The sequence below is a fragment of the Chelonia mydas genome, chromosome 1 (genome assembly GCF_015237465.2).
Source record: "Chelonia mydas isolate rCheMyd1 chromosome 1, rCheMyd1.pri.v2, whole genome shotgun sequence".
NCBI lineage: Eukaryota > Metazoa > Chordata > Testudines > Cheloniidae > Chelonia > Chelonia mydas.
The window spans coordinates 332,003,999-332,026,078 of record NC_057849.1 but is presented as its reverse complement, the minus strand read 5'-3'; the positions used below and the strand labels follow the sequence as shown (position 1 = coordinate 332,026,078).

The following is a 22,080-nucleotide window of genomic DNA, read 5'->3' as shown; positions in this document are numbered from 1 at the left end:
TTGCAAATGGCTAAACTGGAAGGGCGATTGTGGATAACCTTCACTACTGATTTCTTGCAAACATACCAGGCTACACAACATGCCACAACGCAAAGATCACCCACAGAGTTACTGCATGGGAAACAGATGAATACTAAACTGACCATTGCTGGATTGTTAAAGGCATGACCTGAGGCCCCAACCAAGGATGATGTGAGAAAAACAGTTGAACAGAACCAAGGAAAGTATAAGGCTTTCACAGACAAGTGGCGGGGTGCTAAGGAACCAAAGTTTGAGTGTGGTTCCTTCGTTAGAATACGAAAACCTGGAATTTTACACAAAGGGGACCATAAATTCACAGCTCCTCTTACAATCATAGAGAAGAAGGGACCTTACACCTATCGACTTTCTGATGGGTGGGTATGGAATGCTTCTTATCTTGCACCTGCCTATGCACCATGAGGAGATTATGCCAACACCCAGTCTGCATTGGACGACTTCACCGTAGTATCAACACAACAAGACATTGCACTGGAACCGGGGCTTGAGAGACGGCCTGTCAGACCCAGACGACCACCTGTCTGGACTAGAGACTATGTTATGTAGTATCTACAGTGTTTTCAGTGTAATATTTCTGCCAACAGTATAGTATCTTGTTTCATATTTGTTCCTTGATTAGAACAACAGTGTTTATTTTAACTGGGAGAGTTTCTTAAGAGAGGAGGGAATGTGGTGTTTAGATGCTGCTTGTAATTATTAGAGCTGGGAGCACTGGCTGTTGGGAGTCTGAAAGGACAGGAAACAGAAAGTGGGGAGGGGGAAGTTGAGGACGCGGAGTGAGAGCTACCGAGGGTGCAGCAGCAGCTTGGTAAAGAGGTTTCCACTTTAAAAATAAAGTCCTGTTGAACTTTGTTAGTACCTTGCCTGGTTGCTACAACACTAGGTCACAGAAGAATTCTTCCATCAACTTAGTGGTGTCTACACTGGGCTTAGGTTGGCTTAATTACATCACACAGGGCATGACATTTTTCACAGCCCTAAGCGATGTAGTTAAGCTCTCCCAACTTTGTAGTGTAGACTAGCCTTAGGTCTTGAGCATCACCTCTGGAGCGAGATGAATTGAAATATGCCTCTCTGCTGTAGGGGGCAGTTTGCTCTCTCTTCCTCTGCAATTGGCTGTTGTGTGCTAGATTTCTGGGTTCCAAGAAATAAAGTATTTTTATGTTTGTTTTGTTTCTAACTTTCTGTGTGTATGCTGGGATTATAAAGTGCATCTCTTGCTCTTAAAATTTTGGAAAAAAACAACACTCCAGGATAATATAATTGCCATAAATATAAAGAGAAGGGTAACCACCTTTCTGTATACAGTGCTATAAAATCCCTCCTGACCAGAGGCAAAATCCTTTCACCAGTAAAGGGTTAAGAAGCTAGGACAACCTCGCTGGCACTTGACCAAAATGACCAATGAGGAGACAAGTTACTTTCAAAGCTGGAGGGGGGAGGGAAACAAAGGGACTGTCTGTGTGTGTGATGCTTTTGCTGGGACCAGAGCAGGAATGCAGGTCAGAATTCCTGTAAAGGGCTAATAAGCAATCTAGTTAGATATGCGTTAGATTCTGTTTTGTTTAAATGGCTGATAAAATAAGTTGTGCTGAATGGAATGTATATTCCTGTTTTTGTGTCTTTTTGTAACTTAAGGTTTTGCCTAGAGGGATTCTCTATGTTTTGAATCTGACTACTCTGTAAGGTAGTTACCATCCTGATTTTACAGAGGTTTTTCTTTTACTTTTTCTTTAATTAAAATTCTCTTTTAAGAACCTGATTGCTTTTTCATTGTTCTTAAGATCCAAGAGTTTGGGTCTGTGTTCACCTATGCAAATTGGTGAGGATTTTTATCAAGCCTTCCCCAGGAAAGGGGGTGTAGGGCTTGGGGGGATATTTGGGGGGAAGACGTCTCCAAGTGGGCTCTTTCCCTGTTCTTTGTTTAACATGCTTGGTGGTGGCAGCATAAGGTCCAAGGACAAAAGGTAAAAGTTTGTACCTTGGGGAAGTTTTAACCTAAGCTGGTAAGAATAAGCTTAGGGGGTCTTTCATGCAGGTCCCCACATCTGTACCCTAGAGTTCAGAGTGGGGAAGGAACCTTGACAATAATTAATTAATTAATATTGGTCAATAACTTGGCAGCACCTACAGGCCTCAGTCATGATCAGGCCCCCACAGTACTGGCTCCTGTTCAAACAGAGGACCAGCCCCTATCCGGAAGAGCTCACAATCTAACAGACTAGCATGTTATTAGAAGGACAGTGATAGCTAATGATCACAAGAAGTCATTTGCTTCCTGCATGCTGTGTTTTTTTTTTTCAGTTTATTATTTTTTTTAAATCTCTTGATATTTTCAAAGGCTGAGATTTGTTTATTACTGAAGAGCTACATGTTCTAATACATCCATTTACACCGATGGAAAAAGTGAGTGCCGCACACAATCCCCAAGGCAGCGTTCAAAATCTGAGCACAGGGAAGTTATGTTAACAGCCAATTTAAGAGCAAGGAAAGTGTCAGAGACAGTCTGGTGATATTCAGTTAGCTGATGTGCCCTATAGGCAGACAGCATCTGGTCTACTCCTTCCTCCTCCGAAGCACCCCCAGTTCCAAGACCTGGGATCGCAAGTCCATGCTTTCCCTATGTCTGTGCTGGTGTCTACTCCCTCCCCATATCCTCTTTCCATACCCATTTCAAGTCTCCATCTCCTCTGCATTTCTCTCCGCACCCCATCAGTCTCCCACTCTCCTCATCCACCCATGCATTCCGCTCTCAACACACTTCTGGCTTAGCTCTTCTGTTAAAACACCACACCCTGGAGCTTGAGCGTGTTAGATTCTGAGTTGGTGTACGCTGACTTCAGAATGATTCCTTACCCTAGAAAGGGAAGCAAAAGCTATCTACAGGCCCAAGAAGATTAGAGCTTTCCTTTGCCACAAAGCCTACAAACCATTTGACAAAGGCTGTTCTGATGACCAATATTGTCTCATTGTTTTCTTGTATTCCCCCATCTGTCAGTATCCATCTGTTGCCCCTTTCCTCGTCTTTGATTGCCAGCTCTTTTGTGAACGTGCTGTTTTTTCTGTTCTGTGTTTATACAGTGCTTAGCACAATGGGGTCCTTGTCCATGACCAGGGTGACAGGAATAAAAAAATACAGAACATTTTACATGTATAGATTCCCTTTCATCCAAAGATGTCAAAGCACTGTAAAAAATGTTATAAAACCAAGTAGGACCCTCCAAAGAGAAATTATATGGTTACCTTAAAAAAAAAATCACACTTGCGTCTACACTGAAAACAGGATATGTGACTGCAGCATATTTAGACATACACAAGCTAGCTGATCTAGTTAGTTTGATCGACGTTAGTTTGAGTAACAATAGCAACTGCAGCAGTTTGGGCGTCTTCACTGACTAGCCCCACCTGGACCCTGGCTATATACTCAAGCAGCTGGCGCCCATCCAGCCATGGCTTCACTGCTATTGTTACTCAAGCTAGCTTTGATCTAGATAAATAGACCAAAACTAGCTCAGACATGTCTACACATGCTGCAACCACACCTCCGCATTCAGTGTAAACAAACCCTTAGAGCTAGTCTACACTGGCAACGTTAAAGCGCTCTACAGCAGTGCTTTAATGTGGCTTGTGTAGTCGCGGCGGAGCTCTAAGAGAGCTCTCCCAGCACTCTAAAAAACCCACCTCCATGAGGGGCGTAGCTCCCAGCGCTGGTGCACTGTCTACACTGGCGCTTTACAACGCTGAAACTTGCTGCGCTCAGGGGGGCGTTTTTTCACCCCCCTGAGCAAGAAAATTGCAGTGCTGTAAAGTGCCCGTCTAGACAAGCCCTCACTGTTGTTACACGTAACATCTAGCATGACTGTAAGAGAGAGATTAAAGAAAAAACATTTTCTCTGTTTACTTTGTATATTTGACAGCACTAGTAGCTAGTCAGCTCCAGTTTCCCATGTCCTGCCAGTAGGGCTGGCCAGAAAAGAAGATTTCCATTTCATGAAAAATGTCAAAGTTTCAGAATTTGTTTTTGTTCCTTATTGGGACAAAACTGAGACCTTTCAAAAAAAAAAAAACCAAAAAAAAAACCAACGTTGCCAAAAAAATAGACGTGATCTTTTCAGGCAGGAACAGGGAAGAGAAAAAACATCTACAAGAAACATAAGGAAATGTGATTTTAAAACTACAAAATTAGAAGGAGGACTCGAGTACTGAAACTCGAGGCTATACCTGAAACTTTTAATTCTTTGTTTTAAAATTGACTAGATTTCAAGCTGAGGGAGGTGTCTTTTTAAAGCAAAACAGGATCCGCACAGATCAGTCAATAAGTTGGTTAAAAAAACAAAACAAAACAAAAAACAGTAGGTGGGTTTTATTTTCAGGAAAAATTAAAACAGATTAGAGATGTTTCCAGTCACTCTCGCAGTTTTATCTGAAGGCTCATGATATTTGATGCTTTCATTAAGGCCCAAGTTCCAGTTATGAAATTACCAGAGAATCTCAGCTTTCAATTAAATAAATACATAAATAAAACAAACCAAATCAACAAAATAAAAAATATATGCTTCTTTATAGCTATGGAGACAAGCTTGAAAATGTGATTTGAGTGGAATGTAAAGGCTGAAAAACCCATGCCTTCCTCCCCAATACCAATCTAGCAGTTACTCAGGTCTTTACTTAACCCTTACATACCCCAACAACCTGCTATGGGTTTCAATCCGATTATCATCTGTGCAGTTCTTCCAGTGAAGAAAGCTTGCCGTTCATTTTACAGTTGGTCTTCTGATTTCCCAAAACCTAAACATTTCTGCTGCTGGAATGTTCATATTTTCAAATGGGAGATCTACATTTCCACGTAAAAGCAAAAACCTCTCCCTCTTTCTAATCCGAGTTATAAGGCCTGGATCCTCATTAGTGCAGAAGATTTGTTTATTTCTGGGAGTAACATTTTAATTTTTCTAACAAGCATTTCGGCCTAAAATTGTGATTTTACAGGAGTGAACGGCACTCTTTGAAATTTTTAAAATGTCAGGCAGCTTCTTATCTATTTACATCCTCGTGCTGTAACATTTTGGCTTGGTTTATTGCAAATTATCTTTTACTGCTTCTACCTTCCGAGTGCTAGGAAAGATAGTTATACTTCTGGTAGGGAACAAGTGCAGAGGAGAATTCTCACATGGGTATTTAGAATCCCACTGTATAAACTATTATAGCATTGAATGTCTTCAAAAATCAAGTGGCAAATCAGCAGTGAATATCAATTATACATCTGCTGCATTTCAGAGGCAGATGGTACTTTAATTATATATCTAAAATGTTATGGACAATTTTCACCACCCCAGCTTCATTGAAATGGTGGCTTTAGCACCTAAAAATATCAACGCAAAGTACACATTTGATGACACATCACTACTAAGAAGTCACCCTTTTTTGAACAGGAATATTCCACCAATAAGCCAATAATAACCCCAAAGTCAAACAACGCACATGCCCACAGTCCTGTTACCCTCATCCGTATGAGAAATTTTTACTGATTAAAACCATAGGACTATAGTGTGAAGAAGGGTTGGACTGAGCTTTGTGTGTTGTAGTTTCTGACAACTATATTAGACACTAAGAGAAGGGCCGACGTTTGCTCTTTTTTACATTAGTTTGAATCAGAATTAACCTTACCGGGGAAAATAAAGTTACTCTGAATCTACACTCATGTAGCCAAAACCAGAATTTATCCCCAAGAGAATTAGGATCCAAGCATGTTCCCATTGAAGTATATGGCAAAAATTCCACTGAAATCAACAGGCCTAGCACTGCAACCATCAATCAAAGAGTGGTCAATTGATATGGGACTACTTGTGTAAGTAAATACTGCTCAGGTCGATTAAAGGCTGCAGGAATGGGGCCAATGATGGCAAGATGACTCCCGCACTGTCTCTAAGAAACAAATTCTCAAAATTCTGTACATATACATTCTACTCACAAATAATAGAATTTGAGCACTGCTTGGAAAATATCCACCTGATTGCCCTCTTAGCAAGAGGTTAGTCATTAAATAAGACAGAAAGTATGTATTTTACATATATGGACTTTGGCAATAAAGTTATTATTGCCCATCAATGAGTCAATAATTCAAACACATCTAGGACTGAATTGTATTCTTCAGTTCCATTATATTATATTCCAAAAAACCCGTTTTCAGTCAGGCACACTTTGGCACATGTCCAAACTAGATCTCGAAAGTGTCCAGTGTGCACATTATGGGTATGCAGCTTGGCAGTGCTTAACTACACAGACATTTTTTACAAATAAACCTGAGGCTATACATGAAAAATGTCATGTGAAAGTATGTGTGCGGGCACAGGTGTGTGAGCACACAGGTGTAGAAAGTTTAAAACTGCAACTTGTATTTGAAAGTGGCTTCTTCAAACTTAACCACAGGACCACTGTCAAAAATGCTGTAATGAGTGGCAACCCAAAGTTGGAGTGTTTGGAAGTGGATCCAAATCCAAACTTCCCCAATGTTCAGAGATGTCAGGATCTGGGGCTTGGTTTTGGGCCATCTCTAATTAACGTTCTTTTGCTGATCTTCCCTACCGCGTTGATTCACAACGTGCTAAATAATGAGTGGTCCCTAATGGAATTTAAATACTGCATCCAAAGGCAAGAAGCCTCTTATTCTAACCGAGAACTATTTCCCAGGAAAAAGCTGAATGTACGTCCATCTAGGCTGACAAGAAGCTATTAAAAATGTGTTCACGCTATAAGAAGCACAGGCCTTCCAAAACAGAGACACAATTAATGAAATTACATGCATGTCCCATCGCAAGGCATGGGAAAGCAAACAGAAAGCATCAGCTACTGGATATACAAAGAAAATGAGAGATAAAGATGAGAGACCTTTACTTTCACTGAATCAGTGAGCATACAGGTGTTTGCAAAGTCTGCTTTGATATGGATGCAAAAAGTGATATTGGCTCCATCCAACGTGAAATCAACTTATGCTGTTTGATTAAGCTGCCTTTCTTGATCAGCACCTGACTCAAAAAAAAAATAACTTAAGAGGGGAAAAAATCTTAGCACTAATAAGTTGTACATCACACTTCAGTGCAATCATTGCTTGTGTGCTCTGTTGCTTTCCCCATCCTGGTCCCTATTTTGGCTTTTTAGGGATCATTGTAATCCACGAGTGCCCCCGTGCAGTCCCATTGCAAGAGCGGGGCCTTAGAATAAGACAACTCTCTACCCTGAAGAGCTCAGCGCTAGGTTTTTAAAGGGATTTAGGTGCCTAACTTCCATGGGGCTACGCTCTTTTGAGCAGGAAGCCATCTTATTCTATGGGAGTTGCCTAGCACACTTCTGGACACTTGATGAACACAACCAAACAAGATACACCATCATTATTGTGCTGTGTTTAATGTAACAAATATGTAAAACCTTGGCCACCAGTGAACATGACTATCACCATTTTTAAAAGAAAGACGTTACTGTAATATGTTATCCTTACTCGATAGTTCTTACTGTAATTATTTTCAATTTAAAAAAAAAGAATTCTTAGTTATTTCAGTGACTCTCAGGTTTCTTTTCAAGATATTATTTATCATCCTTCTTTCAGTGAGTTTAGGTTTGGTGAGAACCAGCTGGACAATTCTGGGTACTGTTTTATCCTCAGAACAGGTGGAACATGAGAAACAGTAGGACACGCTCCCCCAAAGCATTAATGTGCCTCAGCACTGAGCTGGCAGGAAAATTTGTAGTGATTGTAGGATGATAGTTGGAACTGGAGAAAGGGTCAGGTTTCATGAGGGATCCTGTTTTGTGTGACACCAAGGGGTCTCAGGAATGCAAGCTGAGGCCAGGCTTCTAACACACACACACACACACACACTAAATTTTCAGCATGTAAGCCAGTCAGAATGCTTAATAAAGAATTCTTTCCTACAAAACCGTCTGCTGGATGCAGTGTTTACTGCTAATGAAACAGACATGAGATAACAGTTCAGTCTCCAGGGGCCACTCATTCCTCAGCCTACAGCTGAAACGCTTAACAAGAGCATGCCTTGTTGTAGTTGTTTTCGGGTTGTGGACACTTATCCACTAAGAATTGGAGTGAGATCAGACACAAAGAACATTTGCTTCTATCTGCAACGGGCAGTGGCATCAGATGGAATAACGCAATTATTTAATTTAAATGTTTAAGACAACATGCCAAATTCTGCTCAAATTGATACCTGTATAAATGCTGAGTAAATCCATTAAAGTCATTATAAATCCAGAGTAATTGAGGGCACAATTTGCCCTGTATCGCTGAAGAGAGAAGAGAGTGGGGAAAAGGGTTTTAATACAGCTAATTTTCATGCTTTCCTATTACAGTAGCCTATACCATGGTAGAAATAATGACCTTGACTAGGCATGTCCCTGGCTACTACTGACCTAGGGTTAATGGCCCAAGGTATAATTTTAGGTTATCAACTATCATGGCCAATAATTAATTACCTGGAAATACATTGTCCTTTGACCATTAAGTTTCAATTATGTTCATATTATTCAGAATGAAAAACATTTCAACCACATTTATTGCAAAGCTGTGTCTCTGGCTTTACTTTAATACATTAGTTGCAAAAATCAAACGTATATTAGTCTGAACATTTGTTATACAACATTTCTCCATTAATGTTACCCAAGTTACTGGTAACTAAACCGGAGAGGCTTCAAGTCTTAGGATCACAGGCTGCCCGGAGATGGGAAATATGCTCAAAATGGATTTTGATATCTATATTACTGGAGCACCCCATAAAGGAGTTACTTTTTAGATATTTAACGGTTTAAAACTGGTTAGATGAGTTGGGAAGGGAGCAAGGGAGAACTCATTGTAGGGAACAATCCTGCACTGACAGAGGGAGAGAGAGAGAGAATTTTAGTTTTGGTAGCTCTAGCTGAGCACCAGATAAGGTAATTAAGAATTGTACAATTGTCCTTAGTGGATTCTGCTCTTTGCCTTTCCTACATTTGGCTGCTTTGTACCGTCTTGGCCATTGCAATTCTTTGTCTTCAGTTATCAAAGGAAGGCTTTTGCAAACAGGTGGGTTTTGTAACACACTCTGAAAAGAATTAAGCTTGGGCTCAATCTTATCTTCTCTGGTTGGCTGTTGGCATCATTCAAGGAAGCTTTGTCCCCAGCTCTTCTAGGGCCTTAAAGATTAGGACCAAGGACTGGAACTGGCACTGGAAGTGATCTACAATCCTTTCACCACTGCCTTTTATTTCTTTGAACTGTAGCCAAATTGCCAGTTCTCATAACCTCATCAGCTTCTTGGGCTTCATTACTGAATGCCCCACCTTAATACCTTACACTTCAAACATCTTTCAGCAGTGCTAAGGAACATTAGTTGTATGCATTCATATCTGAGCCTCTTGGAGCATGAGATGCCCGTCCATATTGCTCAGGACAAGTGCATGCTATTATTTAACAGTTGGTTTGCCCCAAAAGGCCATGCTGACACCACAACATGTGCAGGAAGCATCTGCTCAGTGTCAAATGACAAGGGAATGGTATGAACATCTCATTTTACCTATTCTGAAAGAACAAACCATGCACTGATTTTTAAATTCATTCTTTCTTAAAAAAAACCCCAAATAACTTTGATCCGGTGCTTCTTAATGACCCTTTAAAGCATGTTCTGTGCCATATACTGAGATCTGTTTATTCACATTTGTCTGTTTCAAGGGTCACTACAATCTTGATGGAGCAAGAGGTTTCAACGTGCAAAACTCTTCTTCTTGGAAATATATACAGCTTAGTCAGTCTGTTAACATGCTATAGGGTAGTAAAAAAGATCATTTAAAAAGAGAAATAAGTTTAAACTTTTATTATGATTTCTTTTTTGGTATTATTTTATTGTCTTATACTTTGAAGCTTCTTCGAAGCTGAGGCAGCCATTTTTGTTGCTGGCTAACTTCTCTAAAATGCAGCTCAGGTGGATTGATTTAAATCAATGTGATTTAAATCACCTCGTGAACTGAGTCAATTTAATTCATCGATTGTAATCAACTTGTCCATTTGTACTTCAGCTGTTTTCCCATTGGTTGATATAACCATTACAACATGTTGATTTACAACCAAATAGAGCCTTTTACATCAGATTTAGTATATTTTTTTCTACCCTGGAGGATGCAAATATAATTATATATGTTTATTTAACCCATTATATAGCTTAATATTTTCAGATTCTAATGAATTAATTGTACATTTTAGTAAGTTAGAAAATGGTGAATGGTATATTGCTTATCTACTAGATAATTAATGTTTTGCTCACAATTTATGTCAAGTTGCTTTAGGATTGTTAGGATGGTAACTGGAATTTAATTCAACACACAAAAACAGAATATAAAATGTATTTTTATTCAACAAAACAAGTCTTTAATACAGTACATGATCTATCGTGCCACATTTATAAAGCTTGACCTCAAAAGTTAGATTTTTTTTTTATATAGAAAAGCAGCCTTTAACTCAAAGATTTTGATGGAGGATCATGGATTCAGCATTGTTATTTTTTATATAGGTGTTTTAAGAGATTAGAATAAATTTAGGCCTTAACATATTTTGTATTAAATTCAGATTTCATTTTAATTAGTTTTATTTTTAAAAAAGAAAAACATACTGTAATTTACATAATAAAATCAAAATAATCTGATTTAAATTTTAAAAATCTGTTTATTTTTTTCAAAAAATATACATTTTTATTGACCCTAAAGCTAATATAAGTGGCTGAAATATAGTTGCCAGATTACAGAGACTTGCACATTCACTGTATTTATTGAGAAGTAACCATACAGAAATTTTGGAACTCCCTATACTGTGACTGGTTCATATCATTAGCCAATTGGAATAAACACTTTTCATTGTATTGAGAAATAAGTGTAGCGTTACTATGGAAATAAAGACTTGTCTACACTTACCGGAGGATCGACGCTGTGGTGATCGATGCATCGGCAGTTGATTTAGTGGGTCTAGTGAAGACCCGCTAAATCGACCACCGATTGCTCTCCTGTTGACTCCTGTACTCCATTTGGTCGAGAACAGTAAGGGGAGTTGACGGGAGAGCGTCTCCCATTGACGTTGCATAGTGAGGACTCCGCGGTAAGTAGATCTGAGCTACGTCGATTTGAGTTACGCTATTCACGTAATTCAAATTGTGTAGCTTAGATCGACTTTTCCCTTTAGCGTAGACAAGCCCTAAGACTTGCATAGCCAGAGTTCAGGGAATTGAATAACTACAGTAAGTAAAGACTGGACTGTTACACACGTGAAACTGAAATATTTTGGATGAAATAATATAATTACAGAATAATTTATTACTAATTATGTCTTGGGGATAAATCAACACTGTCAAATTAACAAATAATCAATTTTTGTTTAAAAAATATACTCTGAGAACTTTCATTGTCAATACACCAAGTGATCCATCCATGCTGCTAATTGACCACTTGTCTCTTAATTGTATAGAACCTCACATTAATCATACTGAAAGCCTACTCAAATGCCCACTAACTCATTCCCAGAAACATCCAATTTCTATAATCTCATACAAAATTGATGACTATGTCTTGGACAAAAAATAAATAATAATTAAAAAAAAAATCTTCCCAGTCATTCTGAATGAGTGGTTGAAAAATGTTCCTGAAATGAAAACCACCACCTTATCCTTAGTAAACATCATCAAATTAGCATTCTGTTTTGTGCCTGGATTTGAGCATGGTAATAAAGGGGAAAAGTCAGGCATGGAAACATTGCCATCTGCTCATTCACACTTTAAAAACCACGTGTGCAAAAAAGAAAGAAAAGGAAATCAATCACATGTGCTGTAACAGAATTACAATGGTAATAATTTCATCATTCTCCAGCTAAAATAGCACAGGTATCACATAACAGATCCCATCACAAAGAGGCTAATTGCAATCCAAGGATTCAACCTGACTGAGTTGAATTAAGTGGCTTCTGTATTTGTAATATTAACATCCTGGCCTCTTTCTTTCACCAGTTTACACTGCGAATGGAGCCTCGATATCATTGCGGTGAGCGTTTCAGAATTACACAAAAATAAATGACGGCCAGAGTCCAGGCCTGGAGGGGTAATTAGGAGCAAGCATTATAGAGTTTAAGGCCGGAACGGACTACCAGATCATCTCATCTGGCTTCCTGTTTATCACAGGCCATCCACACAACCCAGCGCCTGCACACTAAACCCAACAACCAAAATTAGACCAAAGTGTTATATAAAATGCTGGGCGTCGGCCACTCCCCTCCTCCCCCCCTGAGCAGCTACTTGACTCCTCCGCCCCCATCCTCCAACACATCAACCAGCAGAGCTGGCCTCTAGGGAGGGTGATCTTGGAACTGTGCAGCTACACACCAGCTCATGTCCAAGGCTTGTGGTAAAACCACAAATTAGTATATTTAGTAAAAGTACCTGCAAGAAGAGGGGTCCTGGTGCATGACTGGGACTCTTAGGTGCTATGATTATAATAAGCGCTATGTGATCACCTGGTCTGGTGATTTCATTTCACCTTTTCAGATTTGAATTTGAAACAGTGGCATGAGAGGGTGAAAAGGCAGCTGCTGGCCTGATTCTAGGCAATATTGCACTATCCATTTCTAAGCAACAGAATGTTCTCCTTACAAACTGATGACACAGTGTTGTCCTCCAACAGGTGCTGAAGACCCCCTGAAGTCAAATGAGGACTGCAGGTGCTTCTACATTAAGCCCTGTGTAGAAACAGCTGTGTGCTTTTCGCTTGCTTGAAAGGAATGAGGCAGCTCAGATCAACATCCGAGGGGCTGAGGTCACTTAATTAGTAGGTAGAGGTCAGAGCCACAAGGTTAAAATGTCATGTGCTTGTTACATATACTGAGCGAGGGTAGTAAACAGTGAGATAATATCAACCTGAGAAGTGACACTTACAGTTAGATAGTGAATGAGCTCACCCTTCTTTTGTAACACTGCTTCTCCCAAAGGCATTAATATGATCCTCCAAACCAAGCTGTCTTGCCATAGATGTAACGGGCACAGCCTGAATAGTATAGAATACATTTCCTTCAGTTCAGGGATCTAAATTTGGGCTCTGTGGTCCAGCATCTACATGACCAAAACTTGCATTGCACATGGAAGCTGGGTAGGCTGCTAACTACCCAATTTGCACTCACGAGGATGGGTTTAGTGGATGTAAATTTAGCCGTCCATCTGTGCCCTATGTTTATGAAGAGTCAAAGCTGTTATCAAGACCAATACCTCTAAAGCCAGCAAAAGCAGGCATTGCATTTTATATGTTTGGTAGCAATAATAAGCACTACTACTCCTATATAAAGGCCTTTCAGCACACGGGCCAGCCCTTGAGGTTTGTGCCTTTCACTTCAACAGAAGTAAGATCAGGGCCAAACATTCTGAAGTGTTTGAGAGACTCTGAAGAGTTAAGTCTAACTTCTGAGAGGGAAGTATTATTCCCTTTTTAAAAAGGGAGAAGTGGAGGCACAGAGAAACAGGCCCTGGGATTTTCAAAGGAACCTAAAGGAGTTGGAACTGAGCGCCCATTGATTTAGTGCAATTCAGGCACCTGACTGCATTCAGCTCCTTTGAAAAAGCCTATCTTAAGTAGGAAATTCACAAAGATACTGGAGTGGAACAGGTATCCTGAATCCCACCTTGTGCCTCAGCATCCTCCATTTATAATGTAACTGGATATTATAGATAGGTGTTGTCAGTGTTATTTTTATTTCATAGTGTTAGTGATGTTTTAAACTTTACAAAGCCCTTTGGGACCAAAGATGCCTCTATAAACACAAGCGATTGTCGTTACTATTGTACTAAGATATACGTGATTTCGAAATGGAACATTATTTAGGGAGGGCTGACATTTATTATTGATCATTTATGTAGCCCTAGAAGGTATTAGAAGGTTAAGTCCAACAGTGACCATGAGGGGCTCAGATACTATGGTAATGGGGGCCAAATAAGCACCTCAGTGTAACCATCAGGGGCTTACCTAGGTTCCTGGGTCTCTGTGCGCTAACAACTCAGGGGGACGCACTGTCCTGAGGAGGAAAGGGGGGCCAAGGGCAGATTCAGAGTCTGCTAGGCACCCAAGTACGTGAACACTATTTTGAGAGACAGGGGCCCTGCCAGCTTGGGGGAGGATAGCAGGTGTGGCTGGATGGCCACCAGTGCACCTCATCAGGGGAGCAGTAGTGTCTGAAGGAAAGGAGGGGGTAGAGTCAAATGATTGACAAGTAAAAGCCTCAGAAGAGCTAGCCTGACCAATAGGAAGTGAGATGTGCCGTCTGGGAGCCATAGGTGCCGAGTTTCTAATCTGCCAAGGGGTGCTCCCCCCCGGCGCCACCCTTTCCCTCAATGCCCCAACTCCGCCCTGCTTCTTCCCACCCCTGCTCCACCTCTGCCCCGTCTCTTCCTGTCCCGCCCTCTCCCCTGAGCACGCTGCACACTCGCTCCTCCCCTCCGCCCTCCCAGTGCCTCCAGACATCGCGAAACAGCTGATCCGTGGCAGGTGATAGGCACTGGGAGGGAGGGGGAGGCACTGATTGGCAGGGCACACCGGCGGGCAGGAGGCACTGGGGGGAGGGGGAGGTTCTGATGGGGGGCTGCCAGTGGGTGCTAAGCACCCACCATTTTTTCCCATGGGTGCTCCAGTCCCGGAGCACCCTTGGAGTTGGTGCCTATGCTAGGAGCATTGAGAGGGGGAAGCCCAGAAAGGGTAGGACTTACTGTGGGACAGCTCATGAGTCTCAGCGTGCATGCAGGGATCCCCCTGAGAACTGGCCTCTGGGTATCTGGAAGCAACGGCCCTCAGCTTGGTCCTTTCCCTCTTCAAGGTGGCTCCCAGTTTAAAGAGCTTTGTTGGGAAAACTCCCCACCCAGGCAGGCTGAGTTAGTGCTTCTGTGCCTTAGGTGAAATCAGCCTCTACTGCTCTGGCAGCTAGCTTAGGGCTGCCCTGCTACTGTGAGTTTATCTGAGCTCTAGGGGAGTGAGGATGTTTAGTGGAGTTTTGTATCTGCACGTGACCCCTGCATCCCTTTGTGGTGAGGGGAAATTTTGGGACAAGAAGCAGCCTTATTCCTGCATGAAGAGGATCCCTGCCAGCTGTGATCATCACTTATTCAGCAGTGGTCGGCAGTGGCTGAGGAGTCAAGATCCATCTCTGAACTGAAGAATCATTGATGGACTTGTGAATGGACCATCTTTTAGATGGTCAGGGAAATTGTCTGGGAGACTCCCTGATCTGTGTCCTCAAGCCAGGGGCTGAAGGTTTGGGGATTTTATTACCTGCAGCCTATTAAATCCATGGAAGGACTTACCATTTTATCCCACGTGAGAATCTTTTGGGCTGTACTGAATGAAGTCAGCTAGGTTGCTTATTGCTGCTACAGAAGATATTGTTGTCACGAGTTATCAAGGGCCCCTACAAAATACATGTACAAACAGGAGACTAATTGTTTGGTTTGCAATATCAGGTCATGTGACAGGGGAAATTCACGGGTATTATCGGCATGGCCACCAGTGAGCGTGAGAGTAGTGGTTTACCCTGTTATGTTACATTTACTTCCTGTTTAGTATAATGACTGTGTTGCATATATTGTATGTGGTTGTGTTATTGTAATTTTCCTTCCAAGCTGCCCTGGTGACCCTGCCTGGAAGGAGCGAGGGGGGGTGGAGGCACCACCAACTAAATTCATATAGGAAGAAACTAAAGAAGTTACACCCTGCTGGGCTGGAGGTGGGATCCAGAAGAACCAGGTCTGTCCATCAAAACCTGTAAGGAGATTGGCGCTAAAAGAGATATCCAGGCAGATAGGGTTGCTACATTAGCTAGATAGGAGGCAGTGAAGACAACACGAGGGGAAGCAGGAGACGAAAGCTCAGATGTGAACGGAAGTAGGACCCACCACGCCCTTGCTGAGGAGAAAGAGAAGCTTCATCGTGAGATACAGGGGAAGAAGAGCCAATGGAAAGGTGAGTGACATGACAGGAGGAGATCATTTTGTGCAGCAGCATTTTGGCTTAACTGCTGAGGACAGCTGTGGTTGATGCCTTCCCATTCTGAACCTCTGCAGTCAATCAGTGCATATTAAAAGGTGTTTTAACCTATGGTACTCTAAAAGGTCACATCCCTGAGAACTAATTGTATGAAATGCTGTGATGCTGTCTCAACAGAAACCAGGTAACATAACTTACTATGTCATTAAACCCCCCATGATCAATACCTGTCTGCTGCTTTAAAACATTGCAGCCGACTGATCAGATGAACATAAAATTTGTACTGTTGTTGCATCAGTGCTAAAGAACCTGACACAGAAAATGCAATGGCTTGTCTGGGATGAAGATACATATGCTCTTACACCCTTATAATGCTCACTCCTCCTGGAACACAGAGGCTGATGCAACCTGGACGCTAGTGATCAGGTGATCCTACAGATAAAATTGCTGATGCTCTGTAGCAGGCTACTTCCTTGGTTCCAGATGAAGTGACACTGCTTGTCTGTTGCAATCTGTGCAGCTTGGTAACATGAATTCTGCAAGGCAAGGCACTGCCCAGGCTCAAGTCATTTCTAATAATGAAGGATCATTGCCAAGAAATAAGGGATTCACATTTAAACTTTTCAGTCCGTTCCCATTTGTATTAAATGTAACAACTCTACAGCAGGAAAAACCCAATTTGGATTTGTGTAAAAAAGCCCTTTCACTGGGCCTCTTCCCTGACTTCTGTCTATAGGGGAAAGTTGCACCAGTTGAACTTGAATCTGTTTTTAAACCAATTTATTTAAGCTAGTTCTAGCCTGTGTGGACATGATTATTTTGGTGTAAAAGCAGACAAAAAGACAGTCCCTATGGGGCAAGGGCTGTCTTTTTGTTCTGTGTTTGTACAGGCCCTAGCACATTGGGAGTCCTGGGTGTATCACTGGGGCTGCTAGGCACTAGTGCTACACAAATAAATAAATAAAAATAATAATAAACTGAAATAAGACTGTCCACACAAGGTTTGCACTGATTTAACTAGATCACACCATTAGTTAAACCTTGTGCAGACCAGGCCTGTCTGCCTGTCTTTCCTTAATCTGTGAGCCCCTTGGGGCATACTCAGCTGGTACATATGGGAAGTGCCTAGCATGCTGTGGGCATGACCACAAATGATAATTTTCCATGACAATTGCCAGTGGCATTTGGGAAAGCAGTATGGTCCAGTGTTTGGGTCATCTACATACCCATATCTGCCACTGACTTACTGTGTGTATGAGCTTGGGCAAGCCCATTAACTGCCTTGATTTCCCTATCTGTAAAATAGGGATAACATCACCACCTTAGGTAAATGCCTGGAGATCTCCAGTTGGAAGAACCATTTAAAGGCTAAGTAATAGTAGTCTTATAGCATGCACAGAGAAGTAACCCTTCTCCAACAGCACTGCTTTTGTGCCTGAAAAAAAAAAGGATGATGGAACCCTTGAGGCACACATTACTGATGGGAAAGTGTGGTACTGAAAATGTTTAGAAAAGGTTCCCTTGATGTGGATAGCCCACCACAGCATTAAGAGCTATTTCCTGAAGGTGAAGGGTTTAATCCTTTTAGTGTAGGGGAATTCGGAGAAAAGGTTTCATTACAGCAGGATGATGTAGGTATTTGTTACTGACCCAAGGGCAGGCTGCTCAAGCATGCATTTTAAATAGAGGCAAAGGCGGGGATTCTGATTGGTGGCTACATCTCGTCATACACCAGAAAACAAAACAAAACAAAACAAACAGCAGAGGCAAAAGGGCAGTGGAATTTTTTTAGCTACAAATCTTCATCCCATTCAGAATACGCCAGAACAACACCCCTTTGCACAGAAGCCCCAAAGAGACATTTGAACCTAGAAGCTTGGGGCATTTGTTACTGAGTTTCAATGCATATTTCCCTGTCCCAGCACTATATCAACTCTCTAAACAGATTGCCAGAAGGGTTAGAAACCAAGACTTTCAGATCCATGGCACACAACCCTACCACTTTAGCTAAAGGAGTAGCTCCAATAGCTGGTAGCAGTATTGGGCAGTTATGCACTAGCGAAGTAGCCACTAAAGGGATCTACACCACAAAATTTGCCGATATGTTACATACAGGTGCATGAGAATTGAGATAACAGAAGCTGCAGGATATTTAGAGATTAGATGCACAGTAAACTGCAGAAAATAGTACTGCAAGGTAGAATACAGGATGCATATACATGTGGGCATGCCTTGTTGTGCACAGAGCGGTAGAAACTCAGATTTTTGGGTGCACATTTTTCAGGCAGCTTTGCACAGTGACAGAATTTCACCCAACATACAGAATTGGCTAAAAGAAATAAAACAAGGTGGGGGGTAAATTGGAAAGATAAAAATACAGGCTGAGAATTAAGACAGAAGTAAAACAAAAATAATAATTCCTCCTACGACTATTTGCACTGACTGCTTTAGAAACTGGGGACCTTTTAGTATACCTGTGAAAGGTCAGAGGCAGGGAAAAGGAAGAGACCATTTAAAAAGCCTGGGAGAGATGGAAGAAAGAAAGGGCAGCCTGTATAGCACATTAGTCTCCAACAAATATAAAAACAAATCATCAGTACATTTAATAGCGTATTTAGGGTTTCAAGCAACAGACATAAGATTTGCCCTTCTCAGCTTGACCTTTGTTAACAACTCAAGACGCTACAGACCTATTATCCTGCAGCATCCCCTTGATAAACTCATCATGTCTGCAAATGCTATGTTCCAGGAGACATTCCCTTTCTCAGTCAGAAAGCAAAGATCAATATATATATATATATATTGCACTTGCTCTTTGCTTATAAAAAGCCTCTTGTGGAAATGTTACGGAGACATTTGGACACAAACAAATCCAGCAGAGATCTTACACTAAAATTCCTTCTTATGCTGCAGCATAGAAAATGGCAACACAAATGATTTTTAAAAAAGAGAGAGAGAGATTGAAACAAAAATAAAGCTTAACATCCATCTCTGATGCCACCAAAGGTTTATTTTAATTGCAGCAAGATACCATTATTTTCCTGGACTCAGCTGCCACGTTTTATGCTAAATAATCTTCTTTGAAATATTATAAATCTGCAGAACTTTGAAAAGTAGGTCAGTAGCGCAACATGTAGTAAATGTCTCATATAAACACTAGCCATTTCTCTCTACAGGTTGTAGTCAATATCACGTCCAGCATACTCATTAGCTAGTCAAGTGACTATTCACTGGTTTACCAAATGATGATAATAGCATCATCTCTAAGCATCCATTCATAGTTAAAGACATATGTACATGGATTGATGGGGGAAAAGACTCCTTGGCATTTAGCTGTCTTGCAATTAGCAAGGAAAAAATGAGAGAAAGCAGAAGGAAGAAAAGACAGATTTTAGATTCTCATATGATGAACTATGTGGAAGTCTCTACAGGTTGGGATAAACCAAGATGCAAATATACCTGTATATTAAAGGCATTTCAAAATATGAACATTATTAGTGGTCAATATGCTTAAAACCACCATCAGAGGAATGTTTCTATGTATGTTCCAAATGAACTCATTTTCAAAGTTCTCCAGGACCTGTTAAAGAAAAGCATGTAGTCAACACGGTCTCTCAGTGATTTTCTGCTCAGGATCCATGCAATCTCCCCACCAGCCCCTCAATAAGCTCCACATTTCAGCAAGCACTTACCATCAACAAGCTAAGAGCAGATTCTGGAGCACGCTGAACAGCCATAACCTTCTCTTCCTACATACAAATCCTCCCTCGGATTTGGTCAGCCTTCGGCCCTGTATCACAGCAAAGCATCCAGCAGCACCTACAGCAAGCTACAAAAATAGAAATCCAGAATCAGGGTCAGATAGCATTTTCCTAGAGATGGAGTAGGAAAAAAAAACAAACAACAACCACCCCTTTTCAATCCAGGAAAAAAGCTGAAGCTAGGCCAAATTTTACACTAGGGGGAGGAGAGAAATGGAATGGAGAGCCTGCTGGAAGAATGAGATATCGGAAGCTGCAGGATATTTAAAGATTAGATGTACAAAGCTACAGTAAGCTGCAGGAACACAAGACTCATATCAAACACCTACATGAGAGGTTAGAATACAGGATACAACCCTCTCCCTCCCCCACACACCCACCATATTGAATACGATTAATTGATTTAATTGTCATTATCTTTATTGTGGATAAAGCAGCAATATCCCAGACTCTCTGCTCCTTCCCCCCGCAGTACTGATGCAGAAACAATGCTAATAAATATCACAACATACCGCTTCCAAAATGGGCAATTTTCTTCTCTCTTCTCATAAAAACCTGCTCCTCTCTTTGGAAAGCAGACGTCTGCATAATACAGACATGAGCAATGAACGAGAGGAGCAGAACCAGGAAGCGCCAGGCATTCACTTGAGAGCAACAATTACCTTTATCATATTCGAGTGAGAACTGGGTTATGCACTGACCCTTTTCACCTTACCCAAAAAAATAAAATCTATTTCTCCTCCTCTCCAAATGGACCCAGCTCCCTGTGGAGCTAACACACTTACTAGAGACATGTAATTACATAGCCTGCTCTGTTAGCGCTCTGATCACACTGGCTGTACCACATGCAAACAGCAGAGCCAGGAATCTTCCCCCCCCCGCACTCCCCTCCATAAGGCTACATGTTAGGATCCCCTGTGGAGCGTCTACAGCTCAGACAGACGTCGAAGGCTAATTGTGGGGATGGGAGACTGTTAAGACACAAGACAAATTAGCCTGAGAAGAAGCCACTTGTTTAAATATCGGATTTAAGTGAAAGAGATTGGTTTTCACAGAACTTTAGAAAATAAAGCATTCTATTGTGAAGGCCACCAGTTTAAAGTGTCAGCATATCAAGGTAATTATCAGAACTTCCCCTATGGAATACTCTATCTAAGGCACTCGTAAGGCACCCAAGTCCATCGTACCTGAGCTCCTCTTTAATGTTTTTATCCTCACAACCCACCTCAAGGTATCATTCCCACTTTTTTTAAAGCAGGTGGGAAACTGAGGCACAGAATGGTCACACAGAAAGTCTATGGATGGAGCAGGAAATTGAAGTAAAATCTCCCCACCCCAAGGATTTCACCCTAACCATCAGGCTACTGTCTCTCTCTCCACTGGGTTAGTCTCCCTCTCCTTCCGGCATGGGATGTTACAAGTTGTTATACCCCCGGACTGCACCAAAAATAAGCAAACAAAACACTCTTCTCTGAGGAGAAGCAGGAGGTTGACAATATTCCAAGGAAGACAGAGACAAATTCCTTAAATAACTCGAGACAGGGGAATTTGGGGGGGGGGGGGGAGGAGATGAAAGCAACCTTTTAAAAAATGTCTAAGGGCATCAAAATATAAAATATGTAACAGAAGATTTTAAACATCAACAGCAAATACCCACAGGCTACAGCTGTTCAAGTTTTCCCTGTACTAACCCACATGTGGAACTATACAGCTCTGTATTTGTGTGATTACAAGGATAACACAGCCGCATAAACAGCCAGCTCTGCAACTCTAGAGTCTGCCTGACAAATGTGAGATACTTTCACAGTTCCCAGGCAAGTGCCTTTAGGGTTGGTGGGTTGTTTGGTTTTTGGAGCCACTCGTTATAAAATTTTCCAGAGATGGGTGGGACCAATGTAAAGTCAACAGTCCTGCAATGGCAAGATAATAAATTGATCACAGAGGTCTCTTCAATCTCCAGCTTCTATAAAGAGTACAGTTGTAGGGTGAACTCCTAACCAAAGACTGGGAGCTAGTTCTGGTTTGTGGTGCCTGCGGCTTGCTGCTCTCCTCCCTCCCCCAAGTGCCTCCCACCAGCCACCAAACAGCTGATCAGCAGCGCCACCAAACAGCTGAGGCTGGTGGGTGCTTGAGCCCCGGAGCACCCACGGCATCAGCACATATGGCTTGGGTACAAAGTCATAGGCGAGGAAGAGACTGTGGTCTTCCCCCCTGACAAATAAATGCCAGAGAAGGGCTGGTGAGACCC

At 41.6% G+C, this 22,080-nt stretch overlaps 1 protein-coding gene across 2 annotated transcripts in view; it reads right to left on the bottom strand.

Moving 5' to 3' along the window:
* FRMD4A (FERM domain containing 4A) overlaps nt 1–20,661 on the bottom strand; it is a 550,199-nt gene extending 529,538 nt beyond the window's left edge. The window contains exons 1-2 of one of the 2 annotated variants that reach the window (XM_043552722.1): nt 20,345–20,661; nt 19,764–19,900 (exon numbers count right to left, since the gene is read on the bottom strand). In XM_043552722.1, coding sequence (XP_043408657.1) covers nt 19,764–19,808 — 45 coding nt within the window. In that variant the 5' untranslated portion in view covers nt 19,809–19,900; nt 20,345–20,661. Of the gene's footprint in view, nt 1–19,763; nt 19,926–20,344 lie in introns of those variants that run through there. The other variant, XM_043552728.1, reaches the window with a different exon arrangement.
* Between the last annotated feature and the right edge of the window lie 1,419 nt (nt 20,662–22,080).